Source organism: Anolis sagrei, chromosome 4, assembly GCF_037176765.1.
Source record: "Anolis sagrei isolate rAnoSag1 chromosome 4, rAnoSag1.mat, whole genome shotgun sequence".
NCBI classification, from domain to species: Eukaryota; Metazoa; Chordata; class Lepidosauria; order Squamata; family Dactyloidae; genus Anolis; species Anolis sagrei.
In genome coordinates, this window is record NC_090024.1 from 101,700,544 (window position 1) to 101,720,794 (window position 20,251).

General features: G+C 39.0%; 1 protein-coding gene across 5 annotated transcripts in view; it reads right to left on the reverse strand.

Annotated features, from left to right (window-relative positions):
* The window catches only part of TRIO (trio Rho guanine nucleotide exchange factor), a 373,539-nt gene that overhangs the window by 99,327 nt on the left and 253,961 nt on the right, over positions 1-20,251 (reverse strand). For all 5 annotated transcript variants that reach the window (XM_060774659.2, XM_067467537.1, XM_067467536.1 and 2 more), the window contains exons 29-33: positions 20,045-20,156; positions 14,553-14,743; positions 10,597-10,698; positions 9,107-9,249; positions 8,190-8,289 (exon numbers count right to left, since the gene is read on the reverse strand). In XM_060774659.2, the coding sequence (XP_060630642.2) occupies positions 8,190-8,289; positions 9,107-9,249; positions 10,597-10,698; positions 14,553-14,743; positions 20,045-20,156 (648 nt within the window). The remainder of the gene's footprint in view (positions 1-8,189; positions 8,290-9,106; positions 9,250-10,596; positions 10,699-14,552; positions 14,744-20,044; positions 20,157-20,251) is intronic.

The window sequence follows — 20,251 nt, forward strand, 5'->3', positions numbered from 1 at the left end:
TGAACTTTATGGCCAAAAGTGATAATATCGGCAAACAAGAAGTGCCTCTTTTTCTGAAGATGGTGGTTCGTTTTGGCATTCTCTGTTAACAATGTAGTTACTGTAGTATCTTATATCCTGGAAAGCTACAAATGTGAAACATAATGTTAATGCCATTATGAGTAATTTAGCTGCTAACATGTATCATTGAATTATGTTGTTGTTTTTGTCACAACCTCTGAGGATGCCTGCCATAGGTGTGGGTTAAATGTCAGGAGATAATGCTTCTGGAACATGGCCATACAGCCTGGAAAACTCACAACATCCCATCCATATGAAAGTCCATCTCTTATAGAAAATGTGTGTCTTTGGACAGCCAAGACAATAATGTATCTTGGTACATAAAAGTGTGCAAACAGCATCTGCCAGGTAATCGTGTAAATATAATGTACAGGTTGATCATTTGGTAAGTCTGTCTGGCAAACTTTCCCATGACCATTGTTTACTAGTGTGGGTTTACAGAGACACTCGCTGGAATACCTCAACAAGCAAAAGTCCAAAAGTGGCAGGCTAAAAACCAGAACCTCAATCAATGGCTGATACCTAATGAGAGACTCCCCCCTGGGCACACAGAAGAGTGAAAGACCTAGAAGACACTGAACAGACAGCTCTGGCACCCATTAAGAAATGGGGCTACAAAGTGGAATCCACAACATGCGAGTGTGGAGAAGAGCAAACTACAGACCACCTACTACAATACAACCTGAGCCCTGCCACATGCACAATAGAGGACCGTCTTATAGCAACACCAGAGGCACTCCAAGTGGCCAGCTACTGGTCAAAGGATATTTAATAAAATGTCAAGTTTGCAAACTTTGTGTTTTCTTTTAATGCAACACAACTGTTTGGTTCGCTCCTGACATGATACATAAATAAATACTAGTGTGGGTTAGTAATCCTAGTTTTGCAAAATAGGGTGCGCGAGGAGAGGAGGAGGTAAAAAGGAAACCTTATGTTTCTCATAATGAAGTAAAATAAATCAGCACGGATCCAGCAAGAGACAAGCAGGAATTAATCATGTTGCTCCTACTTAGTCTCCCAGGACAACCTCCACTCAAGTTATGAGGTGCCTGCCTTCAGAAACATTCTAAATATATCTGGGGCACCCTTCCCCAGCCTCTGCATCTCACTTCTCTCCCAGCTATATTAGATCTCAGTTCATTCAAAGTTATGCCAAGGGGAGCTTGAGGAGGGGGAAACAAAAAGGTCTTAAGATTTTTTTCGGTGCTGATTTATTTTTTATGGTTCTCTGTAGACTAGAGTGAGAAACAATTGAAAACAGCTGTATGCCTGGAGCAGTCTGAGAAAATGGCCTTTTTCTTTTACAGTGTGAACAGAAAGTGTCAAAATGTTAGAAAACGCGCACAAAAAAAGTTCTGGTTACAACCTGGGCTTGACCAGCCTTGTTTTATAGGATGGATTCTCAAACAATGTTGAGTTTCTTGAACAAGTCCACATCCACATGAGATCTTTTGGGACTTGGTTTAGTGCATTAGTAAGAAAACAAAAGTGCAGGAAGCAATGTGATAGATAGATAGATAGATAGATAGATAGATAGATATAAATAAAAACATGAAGCCAAGTTGGGAAGGAAGGAAACTATAGCACGGTGACAAGGTAGCTAATTCACATGTGAACAGTTTCTAGTATCTCTGATTAAGAGCATTTCAGCCAGGAGTGGTCGAAGTACTGTCTTTCAGTGCTTCCCCTAAAACCAGGAGTAAGGATACCTTAAAAACAAAAGAGATTTCTTAACTCTGTGACAGTTCACAAACTCTAAAGGTAAAGGTTTCCCCTTGACATTAAGTCTAGTCGAGTCCGACTCTGGGAGTGGTGCTCAACTCCATTTCTAAGCCGAAGAGCCGGCGTTGTCTGTAGACATCTCCTAGGTCATGTGGCCTGCATGACTGAATGGAGTGCCATTACCTTCCTGCCAGAGCGGTACCTGTTGATCTACTCACATTCGTATGTTTTCAAACTGCTAAATTGACAGAAGCTGGGACTAACGACAGGAGCTCACCCCGCTCTATGGATTCGCACTGCTGACTTTTTGGTCAGCAGGTCCAGCAGCCCAGCGGTTTAACCCTCTACACCACTGTGACCCCTCTATGTAGGCCCTAATGTTCCAGTTTCTGGATGATTTCTACAGTGCTAAAATTACCAAATTTTACAGTATTCTACACTATAATTATCTAAGTGTATGGCATATCTCAAAATGATTACATTTTTGGGGGTCTAAAAAGCACTATTGCTTTCTTGCCCTTTATAATTAGCTCATTAAGGTTCCCTAAGGTAAGAAGCCAGCTAGTCAAACTGAAATTGGATGGAAACCAAATATTAATATTGTGCATGTGTGCATGTGTGTTGGGAGGGGGGGGGGGGAGATTAGGAAGTGTTATTTTTATTCTTAACCTTCTGTGCAAACATTTTTGACTCATACCTTGTTAAACTACATTTCAAAGTGGTCCTCACTGCCCCGAGATAAGGCATTAATTTCCAAGAAACTGTATCTAAGTAAATTGCATCATAAAGATGAGCACTTATCTCACACAAGGCATCATAAAGCATAATAATTCAGCAAATAAGGATTCCAGGTCAGAAGATGCAGTCTTCAGGAAAACTGCAAGCATATCCATTTCTCTACAGCTATTAACCATTCAACAGCCTCTTTCCATTCTCTTTCTCTGTCCACATATTGAGTAGATGAGGCCTCACTAGCACTGGTTACAGGAGGTGATGGAAAAACCCTACATCATGGAGCTACTTCCCATACACTTATTTTCAAACAGGGAGCTCTAATGTCTCATCTAACTACACACCTCTGGATTCCATAGGAAGGTGCCACGACAATTAAAGTGGAATCATAATACTCCCACTATATAGTATGCAAAGGCCCCAGATTTTGTGTATACGTAGGTATGTGTATCTATATAAGAAAAGATGTAGACACCAGACAAAAAGAATGGCATTCTAATCAAACCAGTATACTATTGACAACTAGCCACCTTCTCTATGTCTTGCCTCCCCTCCGCACTCACAAGGCCAAATAATAACCAGGATACTTCCAAGTCACTTATAGTAGGGAATTTCTAGTGTGTTTCTTTTGTTGAAATAGCCTTTTAAAGACTGCGGGTAGGATTTATTTCTTGCTTACAGTTTCTTTCTGTCTGAATATCTCCTTCTTCTTCTTCTTTTAAAAAAAATATGTATAGTGGTCAGTTGCTACTCTGGTGCCATGCACCAGATTGCGTTATTGCAGCCCGCAATCCTCTACGAGTTCGGTTTTCCTGAGTCTTCGAGCCCACTCCCTTGAGGGGGGTGATCTTTTTGACCATCGGGTTCAAACCCTGTGTGGTTTGCTATTTCTCCGGTCTCAATTCACCAAAGAAAAGGAGCTACTGTTCTACCCAGCCTCCAAAACAATGCTGGTAACTTTGAGAACCCTAAGAGTTCTGTGCCAACCGCCACAAGCACCATCGGAAGTCACCTATGTCTTCCCTCCCTCCACAGGGCCAAATAATAACCAGGATACTTCTAAGTCACTTATAGTAGGGAATTTCTAGTGTGTGGTAGGTTGCTACTGGATCTCAGCCTCTGCAAGTTGTCAGCTTGCTCAAAGCAAAAAGCTGAGCCATCCTATCAAAAGAATTAAAACTGTATTATTTATTATGGTACAATGGCTTAGGTACACAGACATAGACACATAGACAAACACACTCCAAAAAGTTATTTATTTTTTTGGTAACTTACAATGATCAATAATCAGGTTTGGACACCTGCCCGTGTATGTGTCTTACATGTGTGGGTGACCTTTCTGTGCCACTGTGGAGGGTTGGTGTTCCTGTACACACAGTGTCCAAAGTCATTCCTCCCCAAGGCAACTTTAAACTCCTGAATCTACCTCACACAGACAATGAGTTCAACAAAGGCCTATAAGTCACTTTTTGGAATACTTTTTTTTAAACTAACTAATTCATCTACTGCTAATGTCACTTCTTCAAAAAGTCTTACTATCAGAAGTATGAAGCAATATGCAGTTCTGTCCTACTCAGACACTATCTACCTCACCAGATGAGAAGGGAATTGCGTTCACTAACTGCACCACTTCTATAATATCTCAGTCCATCTGCTTCTGCATTCAATATTCTTGTTGAGAAAGACCTAAAGTAAAAGACTGACCTACCATGGTAGGTCGTCTGTACTATTTAGAACTCTGTTGCCATTCTGTCAAGAAAACACATTGCTATTCTTCCCTTTTAATAAATCTCTGTGTGTATTGCAAAAGACCTTCTACTGTGCCACAAAGATGTGCAATGTAGCCAAACATCCTGCAATTTATTTTGTTCATTGTAAACTGCTTTTCTAAGAGGCTAACCAACTTTCGTCACTCTATTCACACTCACTATTCCACTATTCTTCAGTCACTTTGGCAGGGCAAAAATAAAGCTCATATTTACCTGATGTGACACTAGTTTAAGATGAGAGTTAAATCACCTCTTTTTGCTTTGCTTCTCGAATTCTATGCCCCCAATTTGTCCCTAACTTGTACAAAACAGTCAAATAACTGCTTTAAAGGACTTTCAAGGGAATATGTAAAACAGTGAGAAACACGCTACATAACACAGAGGCCCAATATACTTTTTTTAATGAGGAAGGTATGGGAACAAAGCTCTGTTCATTACTTTTAACTGTTCGTTTCCCTGAAATATGCCAAGTTTTTTTCTAAAGGTCCTCAATCTTTCCTTTCACAGCACCCTCTACTGGGCCTGCCATCAACTAACAAAAATAATCGTCTATCTCAGCATAGTGCTGAAATTGTTCCTTTCCCACCAGGGATTTCAGAAAAATCTCACCATTGCTGCTTCACTGAGATGATGCCAGAGCAGGCAACTGTAAGGTAGTTGTTATACTACGAAGTGCAGATGACAGATTTGCTGCTGCAAACTCCCTGAAGCAACGTATTTCTCTCTGAGAAACCACAGGTATTTTGGCAGAAAGTCCTATCAGTGATACAGTCATGGAAAATGGCTAAGCCTGGGGCTACTTATGTTGTGTTGGATCCCAAAGACACAGTTAGGGTGCTGGGGAGGATTGGAGGTATCATGAATCAATGAGAAACAACAAAAAGGATGAATGTTTAAGTAATGTACAGATATTACATTATATTAGTGTAATTTTGGTAAGAAATTATAGATAGATGAGAGATAAACAGTTTGAAATAAAAAGAGATTTACTATCTCAATTTTGTACTCCTCAGCCAAATATTGGAAGGCAAGAGGAGCATTATTTCTTAAAGAGCAATTGGAAGGACAAGTAGGACCTAATAACTAATGGTTTAGTTAATTGTAGAAAGGAGAGAAGGCGCTTCAGAGCTCTTCCTTCATGCAGGAGGTTAAACAATATTCCCACCACGATCTGCTGAAGATACAAGCTAGATTGGTCCCAGTGAACCTTGTCCATGCCTTCAAAGTTCTCCTTTCTGAGGTTGGAAAGCTGCTTAGAGTTGGAAAAGCTTTCTTGAGGAACATCTCAAGAGACTTTGAAAAGTATTCGCTTAGATTTGCTATCAGCGGATTTGCTGTAAGAGTATGAAAACTTCTCTGCCTAAGAAACACCTGATGCATATGTGCTCCCTTCTGACTCCTCTCCAATTGCCATGTGGGCATTTTCATTGTGCAGGTGTCTCCCCACATTGTGTAACCAACTGTACAACCAAATATCACACTCACAGTTGTCTATGTCTATTAAATTTGGGGTTATCTTGAATATGCAGGGACTTTCCCCTGTGCTAGAACAATGTATTCCAATTACATAAATATCATCATTTACTGCTGTTTGTTTGTTTGTTAAAATGCAATACAACTGTTTGGTTTGCTCCTGACATGATAAATAAATAAATAAACCATTTACTGCTGAAGCAAAAGATGTTTTTCCTTATAGGAATAAGAACAGAGCACATATGCATCAGATCTTTCTTAGGCAGAGAGGTTTTCATACTCTTAGCAGTGTCCACTGACAGCAAATCTAAGCCACTACTTTTCAAAGCCTCTTGAGAAGTTCCTCAAGAAAGCTGTTCCAACTCTAAGCTGCTTTCCTACCTGAAAAAGGAAAACTTTGAAGGCATGAAGAAGGTTCAGTGAGACTAAACTAATCTAGCTTGCCTCTTCTGGACTTTCTAGTGGGAATAATGACTTGAGAATTGCCTAATTTGAACAAGAAAGGACAACATTTAGACAAGGGTTCTTGAATATTTCTGAAGGAACTCAGGACCATACAAATTCTAGTGACTACAACATTAGGAATGTGTGGATGCTTTGATTGCATATCCCTTTAAGACTGAGATAGAAATTTTACCCTGTTTTCTACCCTTTTGAAGAAATTTCTGAACAAATATGGCATTTTCATAGACAGGTGCAAGCTATGAGAAGTTTTCTTGGCAAATGAAATTCTTCTCTGAAGATTAGAGATGCTTATGATGTGAGTGGAAGACAGGAGAGGGAAACAAAATCACTGCAGCTCTAGGACAACCTGGTTGATATATTCCACACTAATTGTGATTTATGACAATAGTAATCCCTTTTTAAATTTGCCACTTTCTTCTGGCTCCCTTCAGATTACGTGTATGATTTTTCATAGGATTGACGAGTTGCTCCTTTAAGGCTCTTTAAAAATCTATGTACTACTGACTCTAGAAGATGTTATAATTGCCTTTTAAGTGTATCATCAATGTTTTAAACTTAATCATTTTAGGCTGATTATCACCGCTCAAGTACATGTTTTAAGAAGAAAAAGTAAATGTCAAGGGATAAATACTCTCAATAATACAGCTGTGAAAGCTTGATATGAACGTGGTTAAAGGTCAAGCTGAAGAAAGTAAAACCATTAATTAGAGATACAAAAAGAATGTATGTTCACCAATGTAAAGTTTTTAACACATGTTATACACAGAGCTGCAACGGAACTTGGAAGAAACATGAAACATAACTACCTGTGTGACGTTACCTTTTTAAAATGTTATTTTTAAAATAATAAATCCATAACAAGAAATGGAAATGAAGGCATGCCTTTTTTCAGTGGGATGAGGGGGTGTGTAGTAGTAACTAGTTTTAAAATGGGAATTGTAAGGGTTTTTTGAGCCATTTTCAATTGAATTTCTATATCACAGAATCGTAGAGCTGGAAGAGATTTCGTGGGCCATCCAGTCCAACCCCCTATCAAGAAGCATGAAAATCACATTCAAACCACTCCCAACAGATGGTCATCCAGCCTCAGCTTAAAGGCCTCCAAAGAAGGGGCCTCTGTCACACTCCAGGGCAGAGAGTTCCACTACCGAAGAGCTCTCAAAGTTAGGAAGTTCTTCCTAGTGTTCAGGTGGAATCTCCTTTCCTGTAGTTTGAAGACCTAATTCTGTGTCCTAGTCTCCAGGGCAGCATCCTTCTCTGGGTGCCCAAACAACACAATGTAAAAGTAACAAGTAACATAAGGAGTTACTTAAAACTTCTTGCCGCAACAATGGCAATTAATCAAGGGGGCAGTGACAGACTTTGCAACAAGTAACACAATAAATTCATGTTAAGAAGTAACTTTGCAGACCCTGAACTGCATGGAAAGTATCTGCAAGACCTATGAAAGGGAGCAATATTTTGCAGATGAAATTATCTTGGCACAACTGTACTATCTTGCAAATGTCAATGGCTTGACTGCTGACTGTCAGAAGGTCTCTGTTCATGATCAATGCCTACACTGAAGACCATATGTATGATATTCTGTATTCGTTAAAGCAGCGGTTCTCAACCTGTGGGTCCCCAGATGTTTTGGCCTTCAACTCCCAGAAATCATAACAGCTGGTAAATTGGCTGGGATTTCTGGGAGTTGTAGGACAAAACACCTGGGAACCCACAGGTTGAGAACCACTGCCTTAAAGGAAGAAAAGGAGATATTAAAACAAATAAAAGCAACCATAAAATTATATCCTTAGATAACTGAAATTCAGATTTAGTCTCAGTGTGATGACATCACCCCTTATATTTTGATCGTTTGGTATGTATGGTTCTCATATATAAAAATTAATGTTAATCAAAGCAATTACTTGCCATTAATTTATGATGAGCAACTTTTCACCATGAAAAGAAATTTCGCTTTTGTCTTACCTTGTCACTGTCTAGTGTATTTTGTGAGGTTCGGGATGCAATTGAAATAGTATCAGGTTGACTACTGCCATCTCCTTGACTATCCAGGTCTTCTCCATCTCTGTAAAAATGAGAAATTGGGAGTCATTAACTGGAAAGCACCATCATTTTGAGGATGTTAACATTCAGTTCTATAGAATAAAAGGATGCAAATTTTAACCTGCAATACATAACCTAAGAGAACAAAAATCAAGAGTTGCCTAGTGTATGCATACTGTTTTGCTTTCTGGATTGATGAGGATTAGTACAGGCTAATAATACAAATTACACAGAATATGTATATTTAGTAAGAAACATGGAAGATCACCAGGAAATACAGAAAATGCACAAAAAGTGGGCATTTCATTACATTGCAAATTTCCATATTGACCATGCTTATTTATGAATGATTATAATGAAATAAGTCTCTGCTATTCTGGGAATTTATGCACACGTCCATACAAACTTGCAATACTCATCTCTCCAAGGTACAGGTTTTTTTCCTAGTAAATCTGTGCTTTTAGAAATGTCAACACCAGTCCAATCCAGGACCTAGCGAGTCAGTTACCTCGTGACCTGAAATTCCCCATGAGATACACTTGTGTGCTAGCCAAAATGACTTCACAGGTGAAACACAACCACATATTTGAATGCTGATTCAGCCATACAAAGCTCAAAGCAGCATGCAACTGAATAAAACATGTGTTCAAGATTTTCTTTAAGTAATTAAACCTAAAGAACTTATGGTACTGTGATCTAACTTATCAACATCAGAATTTAACTACGGCATCTAGTTCCCAAAAAGAGTTCAGCCACACAGTTAAAATTAATCTGATGAGTAACTGGCTGGAAAGTGAATTTTCATCTTTTTTTTTGCAGTGAACTGGGACTCTACTAACCTTCTTCCCTTCTGTTTTGTCGTTGGTGCCGTTTTGGGAATATGAATTGGCTCTTTTAAAGCTCCTTTGAGATGGATTGTTCTTTCCTGTATCACCTCTCTGATGTGCTTGATCCAGTCTTGTTTGTTCTCAATACTGGAAGCCTTTAAGATAAAAGAATGGCAGAAAAGTCCTCTGGTTAACTCAATGTGTAAAACAAACCTAACCGTTCCCACTCATAGGATATTTGTGAGTTGCACCAGACAAACATATTGATTTCTGTGTATTGACTGTCATGGCTGGAATCACTGGGTTGTTGTATGTTTTCCAGGCTAAAAAACCTATAACAACATATATTAATTTCTGCTTTGAATTATGACAAAACTTTGCCTGTTTCTTGAACAGTTATGTCATTTGCATTACACAAAAATATCCCAGGATTCTAAGTGCAAATCAACTCCTACAATCTAATAACATGCTGGATAACACTGGTATACAGGCAGACCGTAGGTTACTAACAAGATAGGTTCTGTAGGTTTGTTCTTAAGTTGAATTTGGTTGTAAGTCGAAACATACATTTTGTAAGTGTAACTCCAGCCAAATATATATTTTTCACTTTGGATATTATAGGGAAGGGTTAGCACCCTGTAACAGTTTGTTTTGCTCTGTGCTCTTGTTCAGAAGATTTCTGTCCCTGTGACGATTGGATTTTGAAAATTTGTGGGTTCCATGGAAATAAGGATTGATGATACAGCTTCAGTGCAGACACCCTTTCCCCAAGATAACTCTTACAGGAGTGAATTAGCTTTGAGAGGTGCATGATTCCTCTCACTTCCTATTGTCTCACAAGCAATAGAACATAAATACAGTCCTTACAACATTTATATAGAAAATTATACTTAGGGCATCAAGCCATAACAGAAATGCTATATTGGGGCAAAACAATACTGTATTATGAAGACAGCAGCAGACAGAGTGAGGCTCCTGGGTTAAAATAAGAGAAAACTCATCTTACATAGTTAAAGAATTCTGCAGTCATCTCACATGGTTAATATAAACACTACAATTCAGGTATCCCAAGGTAAAGGTACAGGTTTTCCCCTGACATTAAGTCCATTCGTGTCTGACTCTGGGGGTTGGTGCTCTTCTCCATTTCTAAGCCTAAGAGCTGGCGTTGCCTGTAGACACCTCCAAGGTCATGTGGCCACCATGACTGCATGGAATGCTGTTACCTTCCTGCTGGAGCGGTACCTATTGATCTACTCACATTTGCATCCCAAAACAACCTCTAAAGTAGCAAGGAATAAAATACTTGAAGCACAGCAATCTTCTCTTGAGTTAATGGCACTGAGCACAAATTTACTGTTAAAATGCAATGCTTCAAAACTCTGGAGACCCCCATGGACCCCTCTATGTGAGCATCAAAGTCTGGATATGTTCTCCACAAAACCGGTTCAAATTTCAATTATGTAGGAAATAACATTATCAATTGTATTAGTTTTCTCAATTACCTTTAGTACAATTTTGTTGTCTGAAGTAGGAGTCCTTCCAACCCACAGTGCAAATTTGCAAGGATCACCCTCCACATGCTCTGTGACACCCAATTCAGACGTCTGCAAATAAAAGAGACAGGGATGAAAATATATTCCTTTGTAAACTTTATAATAGTCAAATATTTTCAAATCTGAAGAGAAACCCATTTTTCCTACTTCCAACAGACCTCACTACCTCTGAGGATGCTTGCCATAGATGCAGGCGAAACGTCAGGAGAAAAATTGCCTCCAGAACATGGCCATATAGCCCGGAAAAACCTACAACAACCCTCTGAAGAGACACTTTTCATGAATTTACATCCTGAGTTATCCTGTGCCATAAAAACATCTCATGAGACCAGAAGTGTATGCATGACAAAGCCACTACTTGAAATTGCTTATTGTTTTCTGACTGGGTTTGTGGTTTTTATTTTAGTCATGTTTCATGGCTAGCCTCCAACCATTTCCCCTTATTAATATCACTAACGATTTCCTAATGTCTACTATGCTATAATCTTAAATTGAAAGCTCAGCTTACCACAGATCATTGACTGATAGTTTCGCCAAGCTACCAGAATTAAAAAAAAAAGTTTGGAAAGATACTCTTCTAACGCAAATGGATAGAAAGACATGCCAGAGTCTATTATAACTTAGCAGTGGGATGCTGATGCTCTGAGACACAGAGAATAAATCTAGTGATAGGTTCCAATATGCCATCATAGCCATTTTTAAATAATTTAACATCCGAGCTGTATTTTTGAATGTTGTGAGCAGAAAGAGATTGAAATACAGGGTGAGGCAGCATAACTTCCTTTTTTAAAATGCGCGCCATTCAGTCGGTTGAATACGTAGCAGAGCATTAGTGGTCTTGTTCGAGAGGCGGGAGTATAAAGTTTTGTCCTGACACAGTTCAGTCGCCATCATGCGTTGGAACAGTGAGGAGCATGGTTTTGCCATTGAGGCCTACTTTCGAGCGGATTTGGAGTGGCCCGCTCTCCAGATTTGGCCCCTTGTGATTTTTTCTATGGGGTTTTTTGAAATCCCGTGCTTATGTGAAGCGTCCAAGGACCCTACAAGATTTGAAAACCAACATCCAGGAAGAAATTGCCAACATAACGGCTGCTATGCTGGCAAGAGTCATGACAAATGCCAGAAATCAGTTTACTAAGTTTATGGAGAATGGGGGACGTACCTACCTAATTTGATCTTCAAAATTACGTAAAATAAAACTTTAGGTATGCACCTACATTATAAAAAAAAAAAATCTCATTCATACAATGGGTCTTATTAAGTTTTGAAAAAAAGGAAGTTATGCTGCCTCAACCTGTAAAACTAGGTAAGATATCAAATCAGGAGAAGTTAATCTCGACAGCTATTCTCTGTGGTTGAAGATTTATCAATTGGTTGCAGCAGCTAGTTTATTTTAGGATAGGTTTAAGCAAGGTTCAACCATTAATTCACAATGCAATCTGTTTTATTAATGATCTCTTGAGGTGTTGTTGTAAAATTCTCCAAAGATGTCGGAACAATAGCAAAAGATTTTTAAACTTTATATATAAAATGCTGGTCATTACCTATAAAGCCCTAAACGGTTTGAATCCAGGCTATTTGTCCAATTGCATCTTCCTATATAGATCATCCCGTGCACTGTGGTTAGCAGTGGAAGTACGGCTGGTGGGAATGAGAGAGGGGGCCTTCTCAGTGATTACTCCCTGTCTCTGGAATTCCCTCCCTAAAGAAATAAAAAGCATTCCCACCCTCCTCTCCTTAAAGAAACTTTGAGGACACACTTCGCACTTTAGCATATGGAGAGGAGGAGGACTAAGATACTATTCCATAGGAACACTGGCGAACCTATCTGCACCATACGATGGCTATGAGACATTTTAATAAACACCTATGTTAGCAATTTCATATGAAACTCATTTCTAACTGTTTTTAATGATATATGTTTAATGTTTACATGTCCTGGTTTATTGTCTGATTGGTTTATCACCCATCTCAACATTTAAGTTTTTCATTATAATTTTATTGCTATTATTGTGTATCATTTGGTATTATTTTTGATGTTGTTTGTTACTTTGTAAGGCATCAAATGTTTGTTTGTTTTTGTGCTGTAAACTGCCTTGAATCCCATTCAGGAGAGAGGTGTGGTCTAGAAATAAAGTTTTATTATTATTATAAACTGAAAAACATCATGAGATGTCAAACATCTTTCATACAGTGGGGTGTTACTATATAGGCATTTCAGGAGACTCTTCTAGAGTCTAGTTTTGACTTCTCTATTGCTTTTCTGTATTCCATTTCAGATGTCAAACAAGATATGGCAAGATAAAAATAGTCATTCTGCACAGGACAAAGAAAAGGCCCTCCACCACATCAGACATGAAGCAGAGCAGTGGAATAATTTCAAAAGCCAAAAGATGACATGTCTGGACTTTGTTTCTTGACATGCTGGCGTTGACGTTCAGTTGTAGATCACTCTCACTTTACATGGTTCAATAGAGCTAGTTCAAGAGGCTTTTCATCTCTAGGTCAAATCCTGGCTTAGGACAAAAGCCATCACGTTTGGTTGTGTCAATCATAGGGTTTCAGGCAAATTGCTGTGACTGGCAGTCTGTGCCCTGGAGATACTCCTCTGTCTACTGTGGGCTCTTTCTAGGTCACAGTTGAAGAGCAGTGCTAGGGATACATGTGTCTGCTTCAGGCAGTGGTTTTTACTGTACTCCAGCAACCAAAAATTGTCTCCCTGTGCAGATATCAGTTTCCTTTACAGTTAAAAAGCATAAATCAGTACTACTTAATGGTGGATCAAATCTGGGCCTGGGTCATTGGCTGCTAGTCCCTGAGGAATTTCAGGAAAGGAGGTAACAATTTTACAATTTGGCCCATAACAAATGCCCATGTTTGGAAGAAAAGAAATAAATCCTGGCACCCCACACAAGACAACCTGAGAAGCACTGGCACAAGGAATGGTATATTGCTCTTTGAGCAAGCTTTTGAGAATGCAGCGCAATAGATAACACGGAACTATGAATGATGAACATGGAATGGCCAGACAACGTTACTGGATAAAATTTTTAACAAGATGACACCAGTGATTATATGCTTTAACATATATTTATGTTAAATAAATATTTTAGAGGACATCTACTTGGAATTGAAAATTGGACATTAATTTATTTAAAACATTTATATTCTGCCCTTCTCACCCCAAAGGGGACTCAGGATGGAGCACAGCATATATACAGCAAACATTCAATGCTGGTACACGAATTCATATATGCATACATAAACATTAAAACCATTTATCTCAATATTAAAACACACCATTTAAAACCGTCCTAGTCATCAGTGTCAAATCTAATTGGCCTGGTAATATTTCCTATTGCTGCTTTATTGCCCTGACCCAAAAGCTTAGTCCCACAACCAAGTTTTTACCATCCTTCTAAAGAATAGGAGGGAGGGGGCCAATCTGATCTCACCAGGAAGGGAGTTCCATAGCTGGAGGGCAATCACTGAGAAGACCCTGTCTCCCATCCCTACCAATCGCACCTGTGACAATTGCAGGACGGAAAGCAGGGCCTCCCCAGAAGATCTTAATCTTGCGATGGTTCATAGAGGAAGATGTGTTCAGACAGTTAAGTTGGGCCGGGGCCATTTAGTGCTTTATAGGCCAAAGCCAGCACTTCGAATTGTGCCCAGTAGCAAACAGGCAGCCAGTGGAACTGGCGTAACATGGGAGTTGTATGCTCCCTGTATACCGCTCCAGTTATTAACCTGGCTGCCTATCATTGGACTATTTGAAGCTTCCGAGCAGTCTTCAAAGGCAACCCCATGTATAGTGCGCTGCAGTAGTCTATCCTAGATGTAACGAGAGTGTGAACCACTGTGGCCTGGGTTTATTAAATTGAACTGCAATGTATTGAACTTACAAACAATTTGCTCTTGTAGATGTATTTGCTTCTCCCACTGGAGTCTTTCACCTCTTTACTAAAGACCAGCGACATCTCAAACAGGAACAGATGCCTCTCTCGGCCTTTCCGAATAAGGGTCTTAGGATCCCATACTTGGAAGGATTCCTGAAGGATGAGCTCTCCCTGAGATTCAATGTTCTCATCAAAACCTATGAAGAAAATTGGGACAATTAAAAAAAAGCAGAGGAAAAGAATAATCACATACAGGGTTCAGCAAAAAGGATGATATGCATTATTACACTGGTTTCAAAACTTTTGTTTCAAAGCTTTGCTAGGAGAATGCATGTGGCATAAGATTGTTACCTACTGGGGTATTAATAAACCGTCTTTTTGAGTAGCCAAGTTCAAGATCTATTAATATTGCAAATGTAATTGATATAACATATGCTACTACTGTACTGACTTCCCTGCTGGAGAAGAAATTAGGCAGATTTACCTATGTAAAAGCAAATAAAATTAGAGAGAATGCCATCTAACTTTCTCTTCCAACTAACACGATTATTACACTACATAACATAAAAAGATTCTGTTCCTGGTTTGAAAGTGTTATTTCCTGTTTAATTGTACAGTACTTGCTTTGAAAGTAGTTGTTATAGTTCAGAAACTTCATTTTCGTGGCAGCCACAAACTATGTTGAATTGGTTGATACTGTATGAGGTATTTATTGAAAAACTAGAGCAAAATGTAGTGCAGGATGTCCTGCAAAAACAACATTTTGGTAGTTTAATAATTCTTTTTTGTATTTTTATGATAGACCCAATTAGGAAATTTGACCTTTATAATCCAGGAACAATAACAGCATAGTGTTATTATTAGAAACAAAATTAGTGTATGTATATGCATTCAGCGAGGAAGACCTTTCAAAACCCACACTCTAGAAATAACCAGCAAGTTATTTGCAGTGGCATATAATAACTCAACTGAAGAACTCTGTTTCATTATCTCTGAGATATTTAAAGGAATCTGAGGAAGGGATCCCAAATCACCTACTAGTTCAGCTAGTTCTGCTGTGTACAGCAATAATTAGATGTTAGTCTGTTGCTGGTGCTTGAAATTATATATAATATCTCACAATTAGTTAAATATCATATCAAATAAGAAGATGTTATTTTCATTTATTGTTATGTGCCTCCAGGCGGATTCTGATTTGTGATTTCTCTTCCACAAGGCTTTTTTTGGGTGAGATTCAGGGGTGGTTTGCTACTGATTTCTTCTAAGGCTGAAAGAGTGTGATTTGCTCAATGTCTGCCAGTGGGTCGTAATAACGTTATTCTTATATCCTGCCACCATCTCCCCGAAGGGACTCAGGGTGGCTTATATGGGGACCAGGCCCAGCATAAACAAGGCTTACAAAGTAATTTAATTAAAGCATATTAAATTATAAAATATAATGAAAACAATAAACCAAAACAATAAAAAACATATTAAAAAGACTTCAACAAACATTGTTAACCAGTAGCCAGAAGAAGTGGGCATTTCAGGATTGATAGGGCAGGGCAAGGGCTAGTGGAAATGCAATGCTCTAGGGCTGAGTTGGAAGTAAAGTGCTGGGAAATCAAAACCATAAATTAAGGTTGGGCAGTCCTAATCAGGTGCGAAACTGTTGTTCAAAGGCATGTAACCAGTAGCCAGGAAAAGTGGGCATGTTCAGATTTGATAGGGCAGGGCAAGGGCTTGTGCAAACACAAAAACTGTAGGCAGGGCCAGAAGTAAAGTGCTGGGAAATCAAAACCATAAATTAGGGATTGGGCAGTCCTAATCTGGTGCTAAACTGTTATTCAAAGGCACATTGGAACATCCAAGTTTTCAAGTCTTTCTGGGAGGTGGACAGAGTGGGGACTAATTTAATCTCCCTGGGAAGAGAGTTCCAGAGCTGGGGGGGCCACCACTGAGAAGGCTCTCTCCCCCTCATTTCCACCAACTGCACTTGTGACAGTGGTGGGAGCGAGAGAAGGGCTCCCTGGCAGATCTTACAGCCCGCGCCAGTTCAAAGAGGGAGAAATGATTTACGTCAGAGTGGGGATTTGAACCCTGGTCTGAAGTCTTAGTCCAACTCACAAACCATTTAAACATACTGGCCTCCTTTATTTGTTATGATTACACTAAGGATAAAGCCTTAAAATCAAGTGGATTAAGCATTAAACAAAATGTTAAAGCACAAAAGTGCCACAAAATGGCATGCCAATCTTAATATCATGTCTATTCCTGCCTTCCAGAACAAAACCTAAAAGTATACGGCAATAAGACTTTATAAATTATAGTGCATAATCCATCAAAAGCCATGAATATAAACAGATGGATTGGGAGATTTAGAGATCAGTTCCTAAAAGGAAATACTTTCACTTGAGATGTCAACATGTCAGCTATACAAATACTCAACAGGGTTTGTTTAAAAGACTGAACTGTGTAAAAGAAATATTGGAATATTCCATGAAGCACGTTCACATACTCCTTGGCAAGATGACTGCGTTAGAGTCTATGCTCACTCAAACACGTCTATTTAAATATAAGTAATGGTTCCACCAATTTTTATACAAGTTTGAAAGCCTCCATTAGAAAATAATTGAAGTGAAAGGCTCTGCACTATATAGACTTACTACAAATCATGATGTGAGCAAAACAGTAGATTTTTTTCTTACATGTTGTTATTTAGTGAATTGGCAGCCATATTTCTGAAATATTGCATATACAATGCCCAAAAAGAAGGCAGTCCATTTAGAGGTGGCTCAAAATTAAGATTTAATATAGAATTATCTAGGAAGACTCTAACTTGTTAGATTAGAGAAGACAAAACATCTCCACTGCATGATAAAAATGGACTAAGTACAATAAATTCAAATGCATCAATTTTATACTGTACACTCCAAGCATTTTCTTACAAAATCCATCAAACTGACCACCGATGTTCATTTATAATTTCTGTTTCTCCAGAACAGGATTTTCCAGATCATTCCTATTTTTTTTTATTTTGGGCATATTCAGTGACAATCTTAATACCACCTAGAGGCTGTTTGAACGATCGTAGTGACTGCTTGCTTTACCATGGGACCCTATTTATTAGTCTTTTGCATTTGTATAAAATCACTATCTGTTTCAGTTTGTTTCATTTGTATGGCTTTGTTTCTGTTTTTGAACACTGTTTCCGAAAATGGGTGCCTTTCCGATTGGTTTTTTTTTTGTTCCGCATCCAAAAGAACAAACATTTTTGTCCCACTAGGGGCAATGGGAGGTCTTCCAAGGTTCCCCTTCCCCTCAGTTTTAGGGCTGGAGGGAGGGAGGGAGGGAGGGAAGGAGGGAGAGGGAGAGAGATAGAGGGGGGGGGGGGTTCCCAAGGGACTGTTGGTGAGGGCCCAAAGAAGGGACAATGTCTGTGTAATGTGGTGTCAGAAGTTTGACCAAGTGTGGTCAAACTCCTTTGAAGGTGACAATATGACACTTTTTCCCAACCCAATGGCTGTTTTTCTTAAAAAGTATTTCAGATGTGATTTAACTATTCCTGGAAATGGAGTGATTTAGAGGGCAGAACAAGGCAGGCCAGGTACAGATAGAGATTGAAGGTTTGATAGAGAGAGAATAGTTTTCAAAGGTGGAGAAATTATTCTATTGAAGCCCAACAAATACTTTCCTTTGAAAAATAATTATTTTAAAAAATCAGAAGGCAGAATAGCCACAGAGAGAAATATATCAGAAGTAGAAGTAAGGAATGTAAATACAATACTAGAGGGGAGGTAAAGAAAGTGGTTTTGGGGTTTTTTTCTTTTGGCTGTATTGCTATTACAGCAATATAATTATGATTAATATTTTTTCATAAGGTTTTTTAGGGATAGGAGAGGTAGGAAGGAGAAAACAGAATTAAGGTGACCTGACTAAGGCTCTGTGAGCCACCCAAAGGTTTTTAAATATTTGAAAGTTAAAGAAAAGAGGGGAAAAAAAGAAAGAATGTGAGCAGCGAGCAAAGAGATGCCCTTTTCCCCAAAGCTCTGAGTGTGCGTGTCGGCACCAAGGGGCAATGTTGATTTAGGATTGTCTGCGCGCCCTCATCTTTCTTTGAAAACCCTTTCCTAGTTATACCCTACTTTGTTCATGCCCAGCATTATTTTTAAATTTTAATTATTACATTTGGCCCAGTCATAGCTTTTTAAATGCTTGTATGTTATTATTATTGTTTATTGTGTTTTTTTTTGTTTATGAGATTTATTTTAACCGTTTTGTATTGATTATTTGTGATTGCTTTCGTTTATTGATGTACGGGGGCTTGGCCTCATGTAAGCCACACAGAGTCCCTTGCGGAGATGGTAGTGGGGTACAAATAAAGTTATTATCATTATCATTATCATTATTATTATTATGTCCGGTGCAACCCACCCCCACCCGTTCAAAACTCCCAGTCCCTTTAAATAAAAATAATGAAATAAAAATAAAGAAATAAAAAGATGACAGGAGCCAAGCACAAGCAGCCAAGCTAAGGAAAGAATTAGTGGCTGGCTGGCAGCAAGGTAAGCAGGCACAAGAGCGAGCTCCAAGACTGACAGATATGTGCCACACAATGAGCGCTTTGGGAGCGATCGCCCCCAATAGCCTGAGCAATGTGTGCCCACAACACTATGTTCTTCTCCTTTGATTGGCCCAACTGGGCTCAGAGGTAAAGCAACGTGGAAATACTCCTTGGACTATGCCACTTGGCCCGAAAAGCAGGAGACTACACAGTTAACATCACTATTTCCCTTTTTGTTTCACTATTATTTTTGTTCTGTGGGGGTTTGAACCTTTTTGTGCCATCAGAACTAAAAAAAAAAGGGAGCAAAAATGTGAAATAAACTGATGAAATGGTAACCGGACCCATTACTACTATTTATTATATCTCCATGTATGCACCTCACTGGTCAGAAGGGTGTGTGTAATAAATATCCATTGACACCACAAACAACTTAGTACCAATAGAACTGCACTTGTGTAGAGCTTATAAACCAGGGGTCCTCAAACTAAGGCCCGGGGGCCGGATGCGGCCCTCCAAGGTCATTTACCTGGCTCTCGCTCAGGGTCAACCTAAGTCTGAAATGGCTTAAAAACACATAACAACAACAATAATCCTATCTCATCAGCCAAAAGCAGGTTTTTATTTGTTAACATTGTTCCTCATTTTAATTATTTTATTTTTAAGTGTTTTTTACACTACAAATAAGATATGTGCAGCATGCACAGGAATTCATGTTTTATTTTTCAAATTATAATCCGGTCCTCCCAACAGTTTGAGGGACTGTGACCTGGCCCTCTGCTTAAAAAGTTTGTGGATCCCTGTTATAAACAGTTGTTTCATTGCAAAATTTTCATTTATTTGTATTTTTCAAATGGGTGGAGTAGGATCACATATGATCAGGAAAATGGACATTTACAAGCCTGGTTTAAACACAGCCTTTGAGAATTGCAATCACAGAAGAGTGTGTTCTTACCTTCCAGCATGCTGAGATGCATGGCATCATTGGCTCGTTTCGGCACGCTAAGCATTACTTCTAAACCGTCTTTAATCTCACCTTTACCTTCTTCACAGCAAGTGAGCAGCTCCTGCAAAGTCAACAAAATCATAATTAGATCACGTGTCACTATTAGACCATTTCCACGCAGGCTGTTTCTTCTAGCTGGGTACAAGTGTGTATGCT